Here is a 19285-nt window from a genome sequence, read left to right as displayed (position 1 = left end):
AAATATTTAAATACGAGCCTAACCCCCTCCCTCTGGGATGTTTTTTGACACATACTTATTCTTCGAGGGTCCTTTGAAATTTTTAAGTGCAGGAGGAGGGTCGTGGTCCAAAAAGTTTGAGAAACACTGCTCTAGTCAATAAGGTCAGGACCAGAAGCCTTGCATTTTTTGATCTTGTTGAATTTTTGAGTGATTTTCTAGGGCCGTGAATGGCCTATTGTATTCCTTAGAGAGGGTGATCATATTCTGCTCTCTTGTGTTCCTTTGATGGTTTGTATCGTGACTGGGGTCATCAGTGGGAAAGAGTTCTGAAAATATGAGCTTGTAGGTGTCTTCAGGAGTGATGGTATGATGATGGGAGTTTTGGATGGTGGTAGGAGTGGTTAGAGGCTTCCTTATCTTAAATATTGTGTAGAAGGGGGTTGTCCAAGGGCCTTTTGAGTTAGAGGCAGTGCAAAATTCCTGCCAAGACCTATTTATAGTGCGGTTGATAAGGGTTTTGTATTCCCTGAATTGATTTAGATACATCTGTTTGAGGAGCGGTCAGTATCCCGTTTGTACTGCCTCTTTGGTTCAGTGCAAACCTTTTTCCTTTTAGTGTCAAGATCCCTGTTCCACCATGCAGTGGATGGTTTACTTATTTTGATTGTAGTGGCATGATGGTATGCAGCATTGGAGGACTTCCTGGAGCTGTTTGACAGCAAAGTCGACATCCTGGTGGGAGTCAATAGAGATGAGGCCAGTGGGGTCCCAGTACATTTTTATGAATTCTTGGTAGAGGTCCAGTTCGTAGAGTTGCAAATTTTTAGGTCGACTGGGGGATTGGTGCCTGAAATACTTGTCAAAATATAGGCGTGTTCACTGGCTGATAGGTGTTCGAGGGTTCGACAGTTGATGTTTAGATCTGTCATTTTCTGATTGCCAAGACACAGATCAATCCAGCTTTCTCTGTTGCTGTTTGAGAAAGTGGGTAGCTGTCTGTTGTTTAGAAAGTGGCGATCTAATTCAGCATCACTTCACTCACTGCATAGCCCCTTGGGTCCTGCATTGGGCTATTCCAGATAGGAGATTTAGAATTGAAGTCCCCACAGATTAACAAGGGGTAAGAAGAAAGGGTATTGTTGAAACCTCTTAACTCCTGTAGGGGGTGTTGATGTCACAAGAGGGCAGGGCATAAACATTGAGGATGAATAAGTAATGGGAGTTGTAGCTGACCTGATAGTGGTGATCAAAAATATAAGGACAGTTACTTTTAATAGCCAATGAAACTAACATTTTTAAAATTAATCTTGCAAACCCTATCTTTGATAGTTAACAAGATTTTGCAGTACATTTAAATCGATTTTTTCCATATAATTACAATTACAGCTTTGAGTTATTCAATACTGTAGTATTGTTTTTCCTCCTGCATACAAACCTAAGAACACTTCAAAACCATAATCCAGTTAAAAGAACAAAAACATTTATTAAAAAACAAACATTTTCAACCTTTGTAAATGCCATCCTCGGGTTCTACTGGTAGAATGGAAAATCAAACAAGATCTATTTAAAAATAAGAAGATTTGTTTCATAAGAAGTTTGCATGTGCAGGAATGTAGTAATATATTGTAAATTAAAACAAAAACAGAAGGAAAAAAAACATATACATATACAAAAAGAAAAAATTTAAATAACTATAGATAACAAAAAAATCTTAAACAATAAATATACCAAGACCGAAGTGCTTACAAAATTCAACACTGTTGCTAATTGCATTCAAATACTGCCCTCCAGGCATGCAACATAGGAGCCATGTCCTTGCTATCGATAGTTGTCCCTCTAGGGATAGCACTATATATTGATATCTCAATAATCTTAAGATATTTTAGATGTTATGGTAATGTGTTTTGTTGTAGAAGGTGAATGCTATTAAAATGGACATCTAATGAAAGCATCCCCATCTTCATTTGATACATAGGCAGCCGAGGCCATAGCTCCTGTTCTTTTAGTAATTGAGTTCTGTTCCCTGAGCCTTGTTTTGGATCTAAAGGTAGTGCTTATGTACTCATATTCTTGATCAAACCTATGATCATATAAAGGAATTGTGTATACTCCTGGCAGAGCCTTTTCATTAGGAGGGTCCTTGTCATTCCTAAGTAATGAAAAGACAGAGACCTCATATACAGAATTTGCATATCAGATTGCTGTCTGATTTCCTTGAAGATCCCATTTAATCACTGGTTGTATATGATAGATCAAAAGGGCTTGGTGTCCTTGTTGCTTGTTGCTGCTGTTTTTTTATGTCATGTTACTGTTCTTCTGTTTTCATTTTTAATTTACAATATATTATGATGATCCTGCGCATGCAAACTTCTTATGCAACAAACATTTTTAAATAGATCTTGTTCGATTTTCCATTCTACCAGTAGAACTTGAGGATTGCCTTTACAAAGGTTGAAAAAGTTTGATTTTTAATGAGTGTTTTTGTTCTTTTAACTGGGTTATGGTTTTGAAGTGTTCTTATATTGCATACATCCAGTTTAAGATAGTGTTTATGCATACAAATCCCAAGCTATTAGACTCCATAGATTTTTTTTATGGGGTTCAAATCATGGGAATAGGGAAGCCAATCCATGATATCAATACCATTATCCAGTAACCACTGATAATTCATTGATCTACAATTCAAACTTCACTTATCTTGTTGCAGTTGCCTGAATGGACCACCAGTTTTTTTTCCAAATGACAGAAGATATACATCCAAGAGGTTTGATACCCAACTTCCTTCAATTAGCAATTTATGAATAATAATTAGATTTTTTCCAGACCATCAAAAACTTGCCCAGATCATGACTGATCCCCTCCTTGCCAACACTTCGGAAACAAAAACCTCCTCTCCCCTAAGATCCTACCAATAAAATTGCAACTATCGGGACCACCCAAATTGAACTTTTTCTTATCGGCACAAACAAATTCACAGTATTTTGAAGTCTGTGACATTTTATCTTTGGTCCATATCAGTCTTTTTTGTTGATGGTGGTGTTTTAGATATGATGCTGCTTTTCTATTTTTATACACTAGATGTTTTGTTACCATCCAGAAAAGTGTGGATTTGTGAATGTTAAGTCCTTTGTGCTGTTTCACACAATGACATACCTGTTGTTGATATTTCTCAGATAACTGCTGATTTATGCTTCCTTGTCAACTTGGAAGGCCATTCTGTTTGTTTCTTGTTTTCATATTGCACACTAACTCTAATATAATTGGCTATGCTACAACAAGATCTTTTCAGCTACTTTGCAGTAGCTCTAGAGAACTTCCAACCTGATGGGGTGCCTTGATTTAAACACACTCAAAGACAGTTTAGTACTTAGCGCTACCAATTGTTAAACTTGATTATCAGAACAATTAATGTTGTTATAAATTCAGTTATGCCTGTATTTGCAATTACAAAGTGCTACCAACTCTCTATAAATATTAAAGTATAGATATAAATTTTTTTTGATAAATCACTGAAAAATGTAACTGGCCTTATATTTTTGCAACATCATTATTTTTCATTTTTTGAATAAATTTTCAGTTTTAATTTGAAACAGTATAAGTAATTCTTTTATATTTTACATTTATTCCCATCACTATTTTTTTGTTTAAGTGTGATAAAACTTTATTTTGAAAAATTAGGGTCACCTTATATTTTTGCATTTCACTTTATATACTTCTTGTAAGGATTATTGGCTGGACAGCCATAAAAATCATCTTGGCAGGACCTGAGACTCTGAGGGAAAAAGGCCCCAGGAATGCATGGATGCATGTCCAGTGCTTTATGGAATTTTTCATTTGTGCCTTATCACATTAGTATTCAAAAAATCTGGTTTTTGGAATTTTGGATAGTTTTTGACCTATACTTCAATCCTGTCCCAAAATTTGACTTCACACTTTGTATGTATGTACAGTGGTCAGTAGGCTCAACCTAAAAACTTCACACTTTGAAGAAAAGCTGTCAGAATAACAAAGATCTCACACTCGATATATGACTTAGGTGCCTTCAAAGACTTCGGATCAGACCGATATCTCCAGGATAAAATACAACTCTGAAAAGAAGTCTGGGGGGATTCAGATCCAGACAACAGGAAGGCCACTCGGTTTCCTTCATGGAATTTTCACCTTGTAACATATAGATCATTGAAATCAAAAGAAATTTTATCAAACGTAATATAAATGGCTTTCAAATGTTTCTTTGAATATTTTAATAATAATCATTTGGCCGTAATAAAGTATTAGTGGCCAAAATCTACAGAGATGTTAACAGTTAAGTTTTGTTATACTAAACAAACCAAAATTTAAAAACTCTGGTTTAGCATAAATTTTTTGTGTGTTTCTTTTTAATATTTGTGGATGTAAATAACCACACCTTTTATTTAACAATACGTCATCATTATTACAATTTTTTTTAAAATTTTAAATGAAACTATTTCTTTCAGGCAAGAAATTACATAAGGTCTTTACCAGTAATTCAAAAGAAGGATTTTAAGGAAGTTTTTAAAGGTGCAAATGCAGATGGTATGTTTAACATTTGATAAATTTGTTACAATGACAATTAACATTATGCGAAGTAAATTTATTTATAATAAATATGTGAAGGAGTTATACGGCAAATCTTTTCACCCAAATGAATGCTTTTGGGTGCATTACATATCACCAAGTGTACATATAAAACAATTTTTATTATGTTTTTTATTCAGCAATTGATCTCTTGGAAAAGATGCTGGAGTTGGATGCTGACAGAAGGCCGACGGCAACGGAAGCTCTGGCGCATGCATACTTGGTACAGTATGCTGACCCCAATGACGAACCAGTGGCGGAACCTTACGACCAGTCGTTCGAAGACCGAGATCTTTCGGTTGCTGAATGGAAACGTGAGTGGAAATTAAAACTTGCTCATACTTGGAGTATTTCAATTTTATTGTTGTCTTTCATGTACTGTACAATATAATACAAATAAAGAGTTAGATGTAACAACAAATCACATTATTGTTACATATAACTCTCATGTAAACCAAGATTTTATATTTTCCATGTAATAATTAATTTCAGTTTATAGTTTCAATTGGTCTTACAAATGCATTGTGTAAATTGAGGTTAGGTATATTTATGCTTCTATGAAAATATGAGGGTAATCCCAAAAGTAATGTCTCCTAATTTTTTAAATACAAAGAAATATTTATACAAAAATAAAGTTCATATCATTTTAAAGCTTCAACCTTTATCTATTTTCTACATATTGGGTTGTTCGGAAAGTTCGTAGCGATTTTTGATAGCCGACAGTTGAGACACCGATTGACGCAAAAATGATTAGAATTGTACAAACCAATGAATATTACGATAAATGACCTTGAGACGCGTCCGTTGCAAAAAAACCGTTAAGGTTATTCAAATAGCGTTTAATTTGGCTCATTGCAAAAATGGATGCGAACAACGTGCATTATCGACACTTGTTTCTTTTCTTTTTTCGTAAAGGTAAAAATGCTGTACAAACAGCAAAAAAGATATGTGATGTTTATGGTGGGAGTGCTGTATCAGAATCAACTGTTTGAAAGTGATTTGCAAAATTTAAAACGGGTAATTTCAGCCTTGAAGATGCTCCTCGCTCAGGAAGACCTCCTGTTATTGAAGAGGACCAAATCAAAGCATTATTGGATGAAAATCCTCATTACACAACTCGAGAGATTGCAGACATAGTGAAGTCATCAAACAGTACTGTATTTCAACATCTAAAGAAGCTCGGATACGTGAATCGTTATGACATTTGGATACCTCACGACTTAACGGAAAAAAACTTACTGGATCGCATCTCCATTTGTGATTCTCTTGAAAAACGAAATGAAAATGACCCTTTTCTGAAGCGTTTAGTGACAGGTGATGAAAAGTGGATCATTTATAACAACATCAGCCGAAAACGATCGTGGGGTAAGAAAAATGAATCACCATTAAAAACTCCAAAGGCCGGTCTTCATCCAAAGAAGGTCATGCTCACTGTCTGGTGGGATTGGAAAGGAATCCTGTACTACGAGCTGCTTCCACAGAATCAAACAATTGATTCTGATCAGCTTATCCAATTGGGAACAATACTTAACACGGCAATTAAAGAAAAACGTCCGGAACTGGCCAATAGAAAAGGCATTGTGTTTCACCAAGATAATGCCAGACCTCACACGTCTTTACGAACACGCCAAAAATTATTGGAACTAGGCTGGGATGTTTTACCCCACCCCCTTACTCACCCGACCTTGCCCCGTCGGACTACCATTTGTTCCGTTCTCTACAAAATTCCCTTCATGATAAAAACTTTGATACTTTGGAAGCTTGCAAAAACCACGTGGATCAGTTTTTCGCGGAAAAAACTGGAAAGTTCTACGAAGAGGGAGTATCATGAAGCTGCCCCATAGATGGCAACACGTCATTAAAAACAATGGCGCATACATAATGGAATAAAAGTATATTTTTAGTATTAAAACAATTTCTTTTATTTCTCTTAAAAATCGCTACGAACTTTCCGAACAACCCAATAATTGCCATTTCGGTCGATGCATTTTTGTATGTGCTGTAGCAATTTTTGTATGCCCACGTCATACAGCTCTTCGCCATGTCGTGTTAAACTGATTGAAATTCATTGCCAATTGACGGAAGTGTGTGGTGAGTCGTGCACAAATGTCAAAAACATCTTCAAGTGGTATAGGGAGTTTGCAGCTGATCATACTGAAATTCACGACGAAGAAAGAAGCAGGAGACTGTCAATTTCCGACGAGACAGTCGCGAAGTTTGAGCAAACCATGCGTGAAGATCGGCAAATCACTCTGGATGATCTCTGCATTTTGGTTATTGGGTTTTCCCCAAGCACAATTCATGGGATTTTAACGGAAAAGTTGCAATATCAGAAGGTGTGCGCAAGATGGGATCCGCAACATGGCAGGAGCAGGTATGACATGGGCATACAAAAACTGCTACAGGCCTACAAAAATGCATTGATCGAAATGGTGATTATGTAGAAAAATAGATAAATGTTCAAGCTTTAAAATGATATGAATTTTATTTTTGTATAAATGTTTTTGTATTTAAAAAAAAAAATAGAAGACATTACTTTTGGGATTACTCTCGTATATTTAATTAACCAGCACTTGTTTATTATTATTATTATTATTATTATTATTAGTACTACTACTACAGTGAATCTCATGGGAAAAAACATTTTAGATCTAAATTTTTATTTTAACAATTGATTTATGGTATTTGTGAATTTGTTAAGCTATAATTCACATGCCTAGTTAGCCAAATGGTTACAAAATAAGCTTATCACCTTGAATATTTAGATTTTGTATTTAGTTTGGGCTTCTATGATTTATTGCAAGTTGAACTGATTGAAACATTGTTCTTTGTTCTTTCACTGGTGTTAGTTGAAGTGGTGAATGTAGAGTGCAGCTATGACGGGTGGAATTATGCCAGTCATACAGATTTAATATATCTGTTCTTGAATTTTAAAAAATCATTCAGCTGAATTAAGGTTGTGAACTTGTTTAACTAGAAGAAAGTCATATTTTTTTATTCTTAATTCTGTTCATATCTGTCAGTATCTTGAATGATGGGATAAACATTTATATAAGGAGAAAAATTAATGTTTTTGGTGTAAACTTGAAAACAGTTGAATGTATTTTTCATTTTACTATTGTAGAAAAGTGGTGTTTGTGTGGAAGATACTGACATTTTAAGATGTAATTGCATTTTGGCTAGTTTTTAAGATATTCTTCTTGTTTGTGATCAGCTCTAATCACAAACACTGGCTGCTGATTTTTCATTACATTGAAAATTTAAATGCATATTTTAGAATATAAGCATTATTGATATTTGACAATATTTTGTTTGTCATTCATTAGTATTTTTTTTATTTTTGTTTTGTTATGATCTACAAAAGATTTCTTGTCCATTTTATTTTTTTCAGAGCTGTACAATTTGACAGTTTTAATCATTTCCCTTCCTTCTGCATTTGTCTGGATATTTTTTTCTACAAATTCTTAAATCGAAGAGTTAATTTATTAGCTTTTCTTTCATTCCCATAAATACATAGAATATAAATATGAAAAATAAATTAGTAATTAGTTATTTGTGTATTTACTGTATTTTTGTTGCTAACTCAAACTGACCTGAAATTTTTTACTTTTTTTTCAAGAACTTGTGTACGAAGAAGTCATGACATTTCGTCCACGGGATGAAGCGTAGTTCACTCTGCTGGACATCGAAAGAATCGGACTTTGCAGTCATCTATTCCGTCTCATTGTTATATATTGCAACATTACATTTAGAATCTGTGACTATCGGTTTGTCAGCATTTCGCCAATTTATAATTTCAGCATTTTGACAATTAAGGTACATTTTTGTTCCGGCCAAGAAGGAAATTTGCGATTTTAATTGTTGCAATATTTAATTCGTGAGAAAAAATTTCATCCTTTGTAAATGCATGTAGAAATGTTATAATTAGGAATCATCGTTTATTATCCGTTGTCCAAAAATTAATAGTTTTTAGCACAAAGTTAATTTGCACAAACCAATGATTTGTATATATATTCATATACTCTTCAATTTTTATGCAATAATGATTAGAAATGCCAAATCCAATACGAAAGCCTAAACAGTTGTTGTTAAATTGTTACCTTTTGGAAGTAAATTGTGGTAAATACATTTGCATAAATACAGAAATAGATAAAATTGACTCACTGGTAACATTAGTTTTATTATTTGGGACTAATTTTTTGATTTAGAATTTTCCGATACTCTTGTAGATTAGATATGAAAATATTTTAATGGAAAACAAAGGTGCACAAATTTATTTTGCCGTGTTTCTTACAGTAAATGAATATTTGTAAAGCATAGCATTTTCAAACGAACAGCATAATGTTGATTTTGAAGAACTCTTTAATTGATTCTATTGTTATGAGAAAAGAAGAGACTATTTTTCTACAAGCTTTGTTTCTCCCTCTCTTCTAAATGAGACTAAATTGTCGTTGGTCTCCACAACACAATTTTATTATTTTTGTTATGTCTCGTTTAGCATATTTTGCCATTTTAAAAATGTTTACAAAATTATAAAAACTTGATGAGGACATTTTTATCGTAGAAGTCCAACGTAAAGCCAATGACCGGGAGTTTTTAGCCAATTTGCCATTGCAAAAAAATTGTTTAATAAGAAATTCAAATTTTCTAGATTCGTCGGATGCAATTTGTTAAGTTTGTAACCAAAGTGTGGACCTTCCGTAAGAGATTGTTAATGTAATTTTTGAAGATTCTCTAAGAGCAAACTTTTTGATCTCATTTGCTTAAAGCAACTCTGTAGTTGTTGAATGAAAAAATAGTATTAAACTTGATCATTTTCAATTCTTTGTTTTGGTTTTCTTTATTAACATTAATAATTTAAACAAAGGTAGACCAACAAATGATATGTCCAGTTTCCTAAGTATTTTAATAAATAAAAAAAACATGATCACTTCATGCAGAAATTATATTCCCATTCACTTCTAAATACATTGTTTTCCAATGTATTAGGCAATTGGTAGGACTTTCACTTTGGAAAGCACATCTCAAATTCTTCTCTTTGAATAGTGCATAACTCCATTAGTGATTTTTCTTTCAATATCCACAGTTAAGTCTAAAATACTTCTAAATAGTTGATATTTTGTCTTGTGAGATAGGACAGTCTAACATACTGGTCTCAAACTTGCATACTTGCTAGTGCAAGATCTGGTGAGTATGCAGATGGGATGAGTGTCCAATGAAACACAAAACATCTATTTCTTCCTCCATGTGCTTTTAGAAACTTTATTACCTAGTTACTACTTATTAATACTGCAGAAACCAAAAAATTCTCAAATGGTTTAGAGCAGTGATTCCCAAACTTTTTTGATTCCCCACCCCCTTTGATCCATAAAGTTATACCCAACGCCCCTAACCCTAACGTGTGAGAAAAGATTGGAAATATTCTTAGTGTGCGATTCGTAGAAAAGTTTTCCTTTGTGCCCTTACTGTACATTGTTCTCAACATCTGGAAACCATTAAACTCAATGTTTCCTCTTACCTGTTTAACAGAGGAAAGGGAATGGCTGTCAGTGACCCCAACTTTTGCCTTTGGTCACCGTTCAGTACCCTGCCTCCAGCGCCCCCTAGAGTTACTCACTGCCCACAAGAGGGTGTTATTGTCCACTTTGAGAAATGCTGGTTTAGAGTATTCAGTTTTGTTTCCTGTTTGGAACTGGGTTTTGATTTTTTGTTCTTCAAACCAGTTTACCAAAAACTGGTTTGAAGGCATTGCTTACTGACAACTTGTACATTTGGTAGCAATTGCTGGAATCATAATTGCACTTCTGTTAACTTTTACAAAATGTGCAAGATATTTTCTCTAATGCAAAACTACCAACTTCCACACTCTTTGTGGAAATTGAAAAGTTTGAAACTGCAGAAGCAGCTAGTGTTATTTGATTAACAGAGATCATTGGTGCCATCTAATATCCCTGTACTACCTCATCTCGACACTGTTTCCACTATCCAATTCAGAATAACAAACAGTTTTTAATACTGTAATATGTACTGTACATTTACAGAAATTTTTTGATAAAATAGTTGTGTGGGAAGAAAATGATAATTCTCGTTATAGGTCTACCTCAAATTTAAAATGTCACATGCATTCTAGACACATTAAAAGTAAACATCCTACAGGTTCACAGACACAAAAGTATCATGTCTGGTAACCAACAAATGTAGTCCTAGTAGTGACGTCCATCTTTTTTTTTACATACATTCACTAGTAGTAAATCAACTGCTGCTACTCTTACACATTTGTGCCACATATCCCTGGCTCGAGTCCTGTCACCATTTGGCTACGTGCAAAGTTATTTCAAAGAATCGTCATTTAAGAGCTGCTGTCCCAACAGTAATAAATATTTAGTCAACAATTGAGTAGTCTAGTTGCAAAATGTACCAAGAGACTTTTGACCCCATCTGAGTTAAGTGTTTTGGAATCTGTCACGATCTGTACAGTGTGCCACTGATCCAGTTTCCAAACCACCACCACCACTTTCTAATGTAATTTAGAGGAAACTGAAAAACCGGTCTTAATTATTACCACACAATTTAATATACATTTTTAACTAAGATCTTTTTATAGTTGCAAAACATACTACATAGAAAAGTAATCATAAATACTATTACAGTATTCTGTACTTAAAATTGAAGTACATTATTCTGCAGATGCAATCACAAAGTCCAAAGAGTGCCCAAGGTAGCGTAAATCTTGCTACCAAACAGCAGAGGATAAGTGTCACACTGAAGAATGTATGGGATTAATATATCAGTTGTACCATAGTATAATGTCTGTACTGGTATTGGTATCAATTCAAACAAACTTCAACTTGCAGGGTTTTTGTGCTCTTAAAAATGTTAGAGGAGAAAACCATGCACGTTCTGCAACTAGACTACTCACTTACCCGATAAATACTGTATAAGTGGACGAAACTGACTTATTTTCCGTTACTACATGGTCACGGATCCGTGTCCAGTTGCATTTGTAAAGTCCAATGGATTACTAAGTCAATCATGAAGGGTGCATACACTTTGAATCAAACTGATCCAAGATTACTCTGCTTGATCAAATTATATATACAAACGAACTACAGAGATCTGATCAATCTATCCGCATACACAAACACTATTTAGGTTCAATCCGAGCAGAGGCTGTGATCGTTCGGATCAAACAGAAAAAGAACTAAAGATGGTGATCTCCACAGTTAAAGTCAAGTTATTGTTGACAGCAAAGAAATATGTTTCACTGTCGACAATGAAAAGTATTTAAAACTTAATGGTGTTTTTACTTAGCATTTATAAAACATTTGATAGAGACGAAAGAATAAATATTAAGCTGTGGAAGCGCCACTTCCCTTGTATTTTCTAAAATATAAACACACATTCTGCGATTGTTTTTATATTTTAATTATACATACTTTGAATTAATTAAAATTAATATTTTATTATAACCGCATTATTTATTTTATTACAAATTTATATACACGTAAAAAACAGTGATAAGATTGCCCCTGGAAGTTGGCTTCTTACAGAAGCACAGCTTCACTATCATCAAATGTCACAGCATGTCACTGGTATTAAGACAGAATTTTGAGAGATTGTACAGTGTGCACTCTTCCATTTTGTGAGCAATTTTATTCACTGAGTAAATGCAATTCGATCATACTAGTATACTTTCCGCCAACCAAAACACGTGACAGAAGGAATCTATAACGTGATAACGACTGATCCGATCTTGAAGATCGTTCATCTGAACCAACCAATTCCACTGGATGCACATGCTCGATGTCGATGACATTTCAAGAGTTTACGTTGTGAAGAAAATGGCGCCTTTCTGCGTTGAGTCATTCAAGAAAAATATTTGGGGTAAGAATGTGCTAGCTTCGATTTTAGAAATGCAATTTTGTTGTAAATGAATTCATCATAATCTCCGGCAGAAGACAGACTAACGATGACGTAATTCTCATTCGATTTTATGAATGTACCATTAATTTATATACGATGTCGTCCACCTCGGAAATTACCTTTGCGGCTTTTCTATTTTTAATACCTAAACTCCATATAAATACTGTGAAACTTCATTTAAGGTGCTAATCCTGAGTTTGAGTTTGAGTTAACAAATTTATGGCCACAAAAACTTGATATTAAATTTCCCGCTATCAAGCAGTGTTTTGAGAACCTGTTCATAGCGATTACAAGCGGAGTGCTTTTGGTGTTAACTGATTGCTTTGGTATCAATGGGGTTTGTTACTTTAAACATACAGGGTGGTTTCAAAATGTGGGGATGAACTTTGGGTGGTGATTCCTGCCAAGACAAGAACGTATGTGTGGAAATACATAGCTAACACACGATAAAGGATTTATTACACTGCAGAAAATTACAGAAAAATATGGCATGCTGTCTGGCCAGTCGCAGCAGATGTTCAAAGTATCTTCAGTGAGTTTCTACACAAACTTGCACATGTTGCATCGTAGACTGAAGCACTTTCAATTAAATGTTTGGCTTGTATCCGAACAGTGGTACAGGCAATTACAGGCAACATTTGCACGTTGTGTCCACAACTGTGTGAATGCTACCTGTACCACTGTTTATCGTGTGTTAACTAAGCATTCGTTTCTTGTTTTGGCAGGAATTACTGCCCAAAATTTATTCCCGTATATTGACACTAACTACCACACATGTCTAGGATATCTCCAGATACGCCACTGATATTGTCAAGGATACGAGAAGTCATTTGAATGGGGGTTTTAGTACTGGCAATTGTAAGCAAAGACTACATAACTGAAGGATCCATAAGACACATTCTGTTATATGAAGTGTTGGAGGTAAGTGCTCAGTTAAAATATGTATAAGTTTTTGAACTCACTCAATGGCAACATATCCGTTTCCTAACTAATTTATACAATACGGGTGTTCAGGATAATACAATGTAGTAGACTAAATAGGAATTGAATGGTACAGAAATAAATACAATAGGTTATATACAATATACCGATCAAACTCTCATTTAATCAAATTCTTCCCATTTAGGGAAAAATTAAAGTTTAACCTCAGTTTCACTCTTATTTCGAAACAAGCGCTAGTTCTGTACCATTTCTGGTGAACTTCCGACAATGTTCTTTGCAATTCCACTACAGGTTTAATTCAGGGGATGTCCATAAATTACCTAACAGGGTTATGGACGGGTGAGTACGGGAAAAATCGTTACATGGAGATGAAGATTTACTAACGTTACTTAATGTGCTTTTTATTTCCCTTTAAATTATTGTATTAATTTGCTGTAAGGCCCCAATATGTATTTCGCCTGTGTCCTCGCGGTCTGTTGATATGTTCCAAATACAGAGGCGGATTTAACAGCGCGCGCCCTGGGCCCCCGCAAAACCCCAACATTACACTTTTTTCTAATGACACCAAGTTTGGTTTCATATGTGCAATTTTAATTACATACAAGTTTACAATCAGCAGTAAAATTTGAATATGTTATGTTCAAATTTTATTGAAAATAAAGTAGATAAAAATATTATGTATTAGTAATTTTAAAATATGGTTAATGTGTATTTTTATTTTCCCTGTCTCTCTCTTTTTTTTAAGGGGCCCAATAATTTCTTCTGCATCGGGGGACCTCAACTGACTTTAATCTGCCTCTGTCAAATATTCGAATTTTTCTTTAAGAAGTTTTCCATTGAAGGGAATATTCTGATAAAACTAATAAAATATTTAAAATATTCAATGGATATTCTGGTCTTTGTTGTACAGTACATTGTACACACTCCAGCAGGCACTTTTCAGTATCTGGATATTCACATTTACTCTTTGTTTTCTATTCTCGCTAATTCTGCTTTTCATCAAAACTTTTTCCAAAATCCTCTCCTTGTTTTCCAGATGCGTGAAGAGACTATTCAATGAAACAAGTTCATGGTAATTTTATTCATTTGTCATTTTTCTCTGTTTCCTGTCGAGGTGAAAGTTTCAAGGTGCTTCTGTGTAGAATAGATGCATAAAATATAACGCCGCTGTAATTAGGAGTCCATTTACGCGCCGTGTTCCCTATCCAAGACACTCGAAAAGAGCTAGAAAGATGTGGATTTATTAATGAATTCCTGGATTCTTTTTACAGAGGGATTCAAATGGCAGATGTATTTGTTACATTTTGAAATTTCAAAATAAAAAAAAAAAAACGATTTTAAAGGGCTAAAATTTAATTGGTTCGATTTGCATTTAAAAATGAGATCGTTACTTTAGGCTCAAAACATGGTTAAAATGTTGAATATCGTCACACAATTGGAGACGTAATTCTATGCTGTGCCAATCTTCAACCTGATGACAGGATACATTGAATTTACGGGAGATATTGTAAATTTGGACAAAAAGTAGACTCAAGACTAACAATTTTATTTTTAGTCAAAATATAGCAACAATGATTTATTATTGGCCATTCGGACTTGATTGCGTATACTGCATGTACTTACAATGAATTGTTAATAGAAAGAAAAAAGTTTTACTGTGGTGCAAGATTGATTTCATGCCCTCAAAAATTCTCTATTAGTTATATTGAAACCCTAAGAATACTTTGGCTGATTGTGCCCCTTTTGTCAGACCCTAGCTGTTGTCAGATTGTTACCTTTTATATTTGCATGCCAGTGTCAGGCTCTCAATGATCAGTCCTGTATACAGGTATACGGTGGTGGGCGTTACGCAGTTTTATTTCTGTTTTAGCAATTTTGTGGGTTACAATTTATAATCAACACCATCTCTATTGTGCATTTTTGCATGCCTTACTCGTGTTTGAGATCAGAAACCCTATAGAGCTAGTGGAACTGAGTTGAGCGCCACCTGTACGCAGGCAAAGAAAACTGCTTCGGAAAAATAGGTCTGTCTTTGGGTTGGATACATACAGAAACGTGGTGCTTGTTTTCTTCCTGTGATAATGAACTACAGCTTTCTGCCAAGCAAAACTTCAAAAAATAACTTGTGTGGTTGGTTGTAGTGTTACCTATATTACTGCACCGCCAGGTAAAAAGTTAACCAGTAAAGTGCAATAGTATTTTTTTAAAAATCAATATTAATATCGATAATACGACATATGTATGTGCAGAATCAATACATTAAGTCAAAATGATCTACAGTCACTTCTCGAGTTACGACCACCTCAATTTACAACAAAAATTTCATTAAAAAAATTTTAAAATGTATCAATTTTTTATAGTTTTTGTCAAATATATATCATATACATATATATATTGCGATTGATTGTGTCATCTTTAGTTTTGTTCTGCAGTTAGTTACCCCTCGGGTGTGCTTGTGTAAGATGGCTAACTGTTTTGTTGTTAAGTACAGTCATTTCTCAACTTATGACCATTTCAACTTACGTCCGAAGTTGCGGAGCTGAACTCCGTCGTACGTCAAGGAGTGATTGTATTGACTAATGCAGGCATTACTTTGACTGTAAACTGCTGAATGTATGTATATATTATATATTATTTTTAAATACATACTTATAAATAATATATATAATTATAAATTTATTTATTTTAATAAATAGAAATTTGATAAGTGTTACATGTAACATACAAAATTAATATATTGCAAGAATGCTATTATCCCTCAATGACAATCAAATGAACAAAATGTTGAAACAAAAGTAATGAACACGAAGTACTAAACTTTAAAATTATCACATTGAAAAATCAATGGTAAGATCATCATCATCGGAATCTTCCTCATTAGAATGTTTTTGTATGGTTAAAGCAGATGATGTTTCCAAGTGTAACATTTTATCATTGTTGCTTTTAAGTAGTTCCTTTGCTAAGAACAGTGCTTCACAGGAATTGGTAAGAACTCAATTTTGTAGTTTAGTTTTAATTAAATTTAATTGCAAAAAATACATTCAACTGCTGTACTTGAATGAGGAAGCAATAAAAACATCTATTTACTGCCAAAGTAAAGTAAAAAAATATAGAAATATAGAATAAAAATGAATGTTTTGAAAGGTACTAAATTCAAAGGGAAGGTATTAGGATTTCATGACTGGTACTAGGAAAATGGTGTTCGGCATATTGGTACTGGAACAAGTAAAAAGGTCATAGATTAGTACAAAAGTACTAGGTAGAACAACACTGGTGCCGCCTCGATCTAGTTTCACCATTCCTTCCACTAGCTCTATATAGTTCCGTTTTCCATGTAATACAGTAAATACACAAAATGTAGGGTGTTACTAAAGCCAAGTTTTTAACAGAAATGCCAAGAATCACTGTTTTTATTAGGGGAAAAAAATCAACTTTGTCAGATGATTCTATAATTCAGTGATATAAACGAGAATAGCACTTGGCAGAAATACTTTTTAAACAGGAAATACAATTACATATAATATGGCATTGCAACTGTACAGTATGTATTACATTTCTGTACACTTATTCATGTTTTAGATAGATATTTGGAAGTATTTGTTGCAATTTGAATTATAATTTAAAATTCTTGAATAAAGTTATTTTCTGTATAAAATTTGGTATAAAAGAAAACTTTTCAAAAAATATAAAAAATTTCTTCGTGGAGTTAAAATACTTGGACACTACCAACTTTGAGGAGCAAGACACTATGACTGCTAAAAATTCACAAATAAATAAATTTATTTGTGAATTTGTGAACCCGGAGTGCAATCATTGTAGGCTTAGCCGAACCCATAATAGCTTGCTAATAAAAGGCCCTCTTAGTGCCCATGGGGCAGAGTTTTCAACTCTGCCCCATGGGCACTAAGAGGACCCACAAAGACTTAAACAATCAAACCTAAATTTTTCATAGCAAAATGCTCTTCCAAGGGGATAATTTATTTATTTACAATATAACTGGCAATGTGGTAGAAACAATGTTTGCCATACAACAAAAACCAACAGCCCAATAAAAGGAATATAAAAAAAATAATTTTTGCAAACAGCCTTAAATTTAGTGAATTCAATATAAAGTTTATCTTCGATTTTTATGTCAGCTTTTTTGGTAGCGGTAAAAAAGATTTCACGGTAATGTCAAGACAATATGGAGAGTACAAACATGTAGTATTTCTAGTATTGAGAGGAGATGCAAAGGTCAATGAAAAATCAATGAATGTTGTATGAATATATTTTTATTGGAATGGGAATAGATTTAAAATATATCCAATCGGAATATTCAATCCGTTTATAGAAATTAGGTGAACACGTGCAACTTTGGGCAGTCTGTAAATGGAAGGTTAGAAAGTTTGTTAATTGACTAAAATTTATATTTTACTTTAGAAAGAATAAGTTGTTCCTTCAATAACAATCATCAGAAAAAAGCAGGATCATCTTTGTCTTCCTGTGTCTAAACTGTAAATTTTAATAAAGAAATCAAAACAAAGAATTAAAAATTATCAATTTTAATAATATTTTTTCATTGGACAATTACAGAGTTGCTTTAAGCAAATGAGATCAAAAGTTTGCTCGTAGAGAATAGTCAGAAATTACCTTAACAAACACTTACCAAAGGTCCATGCCTCGAATACAAACTAACAAATTGCATCCAAGACAAATTACAATCTTTAGCTGGTCTGTGTTTTGTGTGTGTGTACATAACATCAGAAATTTTAACATGCATTTACACATGCATTCATCAAATGTTACCCATATACATAACAGAAGTGAATGCATAATGAAGCAAACCCTCTGCCCATGTATTGAGATCTTTGAATCACCCTGAAGAAAATATAGGGGGAATATTTTTAATATTTATATTCTAAATAGAGAAATCAATATTGAATAGTAGAACTAAATGTTCTGGATGAGCCAATTTTATGTATGAAAATATATACAGTCAAACCTGTTTTTTATGCGGGGGATAGGGACCGCATTAAAAAAAACGCATTAAAAAAAAATCTCACAAAACTTCACGAATGGCTGTAAATAATAGTTTTCGCAACACATTTAAAAAATATTTTTTTTATGCAGTCAACAGGGACTGCATAAAAAAAGTCTCACATAGAAAATAACTCAAAACCGTACGAAATAGAATTTATTGACAACAGATGTCAGCACTTGACTGCATCGTCTGGTCTATCGTCTGTTTTACATATTTTTGTCCAGGTGGTGTTTTGTTGACTTAAAAAGTAAATTATTTCATTTTTCGCATATTCATGCAATAATATTACTATAATAAGTGCATTTATGCTATAATTAGTTTATTTAGCTATAATAAGTCAACGTAAGACATGACAAATCGCACGAGACTAGTCGCCAACTATACCGCACAAATTAAAAATTCGCATTAAAAAAATCGCACAAATCAATATTGAATAGTAGAACTAAATGTTCTGGATGAGCCAATTTTATGTATGAAAATATATATTAATACTCTCTTGTTACTTATGTTGACATACACCGGATGGCAGCCAAGATCGCTTGCCTCTCTCCGTCGATCACATGCACCTTAATATGCTTAGTATGTATCTATCTCTATGGTCACAAATACAACGGCTTTCCTCCTCAACTTTAACTTAATTGTAATTGTTCCATTTCTTGCTTTGGATATCATTTGTTATCAGTTGACCATATGATGACAATTACTATATAAAAATTGTCACCATAATTTGAAGTCACTTGTCACATGATATCATTATATGTCATTTCACCATTTGATACTGCCCAAGAACCACTTAAGAAATGAGATCTCTTGACAGAA

At 33.7% G+C, this 19285-nt stretch overlaps 1 protein-coding gene across 2 annotated transcripts in view; it reads left to right on the top strand.

Annotated features, from left to right (window-relative positions):
• The window catches only part of LOC136982302 (mitogen-activated protein kinase 14-like), a 48598-nt gene extending 39196 nt beyond the window's left edge, over positions 1-9402 (top strand). For both annotated transcript variants that reach the window (XM_067278779.1, XM_067278778.1), the window contains exons 10-12: positions 4461-4539; positions 4722-4895; positions 8201-9402. In XM_067278779.1, the coding sequence (XP_067134880.1) occupies positions 4461-4539; positions 4722-4895; positions 8201-8250 (303 nt within the window). In that variant the 3' untranslated portion in view covers positions 8251-9402. The remainder of the gene's footprint in view (positions 1-4460; positions 4540-4721; positions 4896-8200) is intronic.
• Positions 9403-19285: the final 9883 nt, after the last annotated feature.

The sequence above is a fragment of the Centruroides vittatus genome, unplaced genomic scaffold (assembly GCF_030686945.1).
Source record: "Centruroides vittatus isolate TY-2023 unplaced genomic scaffold, ASM3068694v2 contig_82, whole genome shotgun sequence".
Classification (NCBI taxonomy): domain Eukaryota; kingdom Metazoa; phylum Arthropoda; class Arachnida; order Scorpiones; family Buthidae; genus Centruroides; species Centruroides vittatus.
This window is presented reverse-complemented; position numbering and strand designations above follow the sequence as displayed.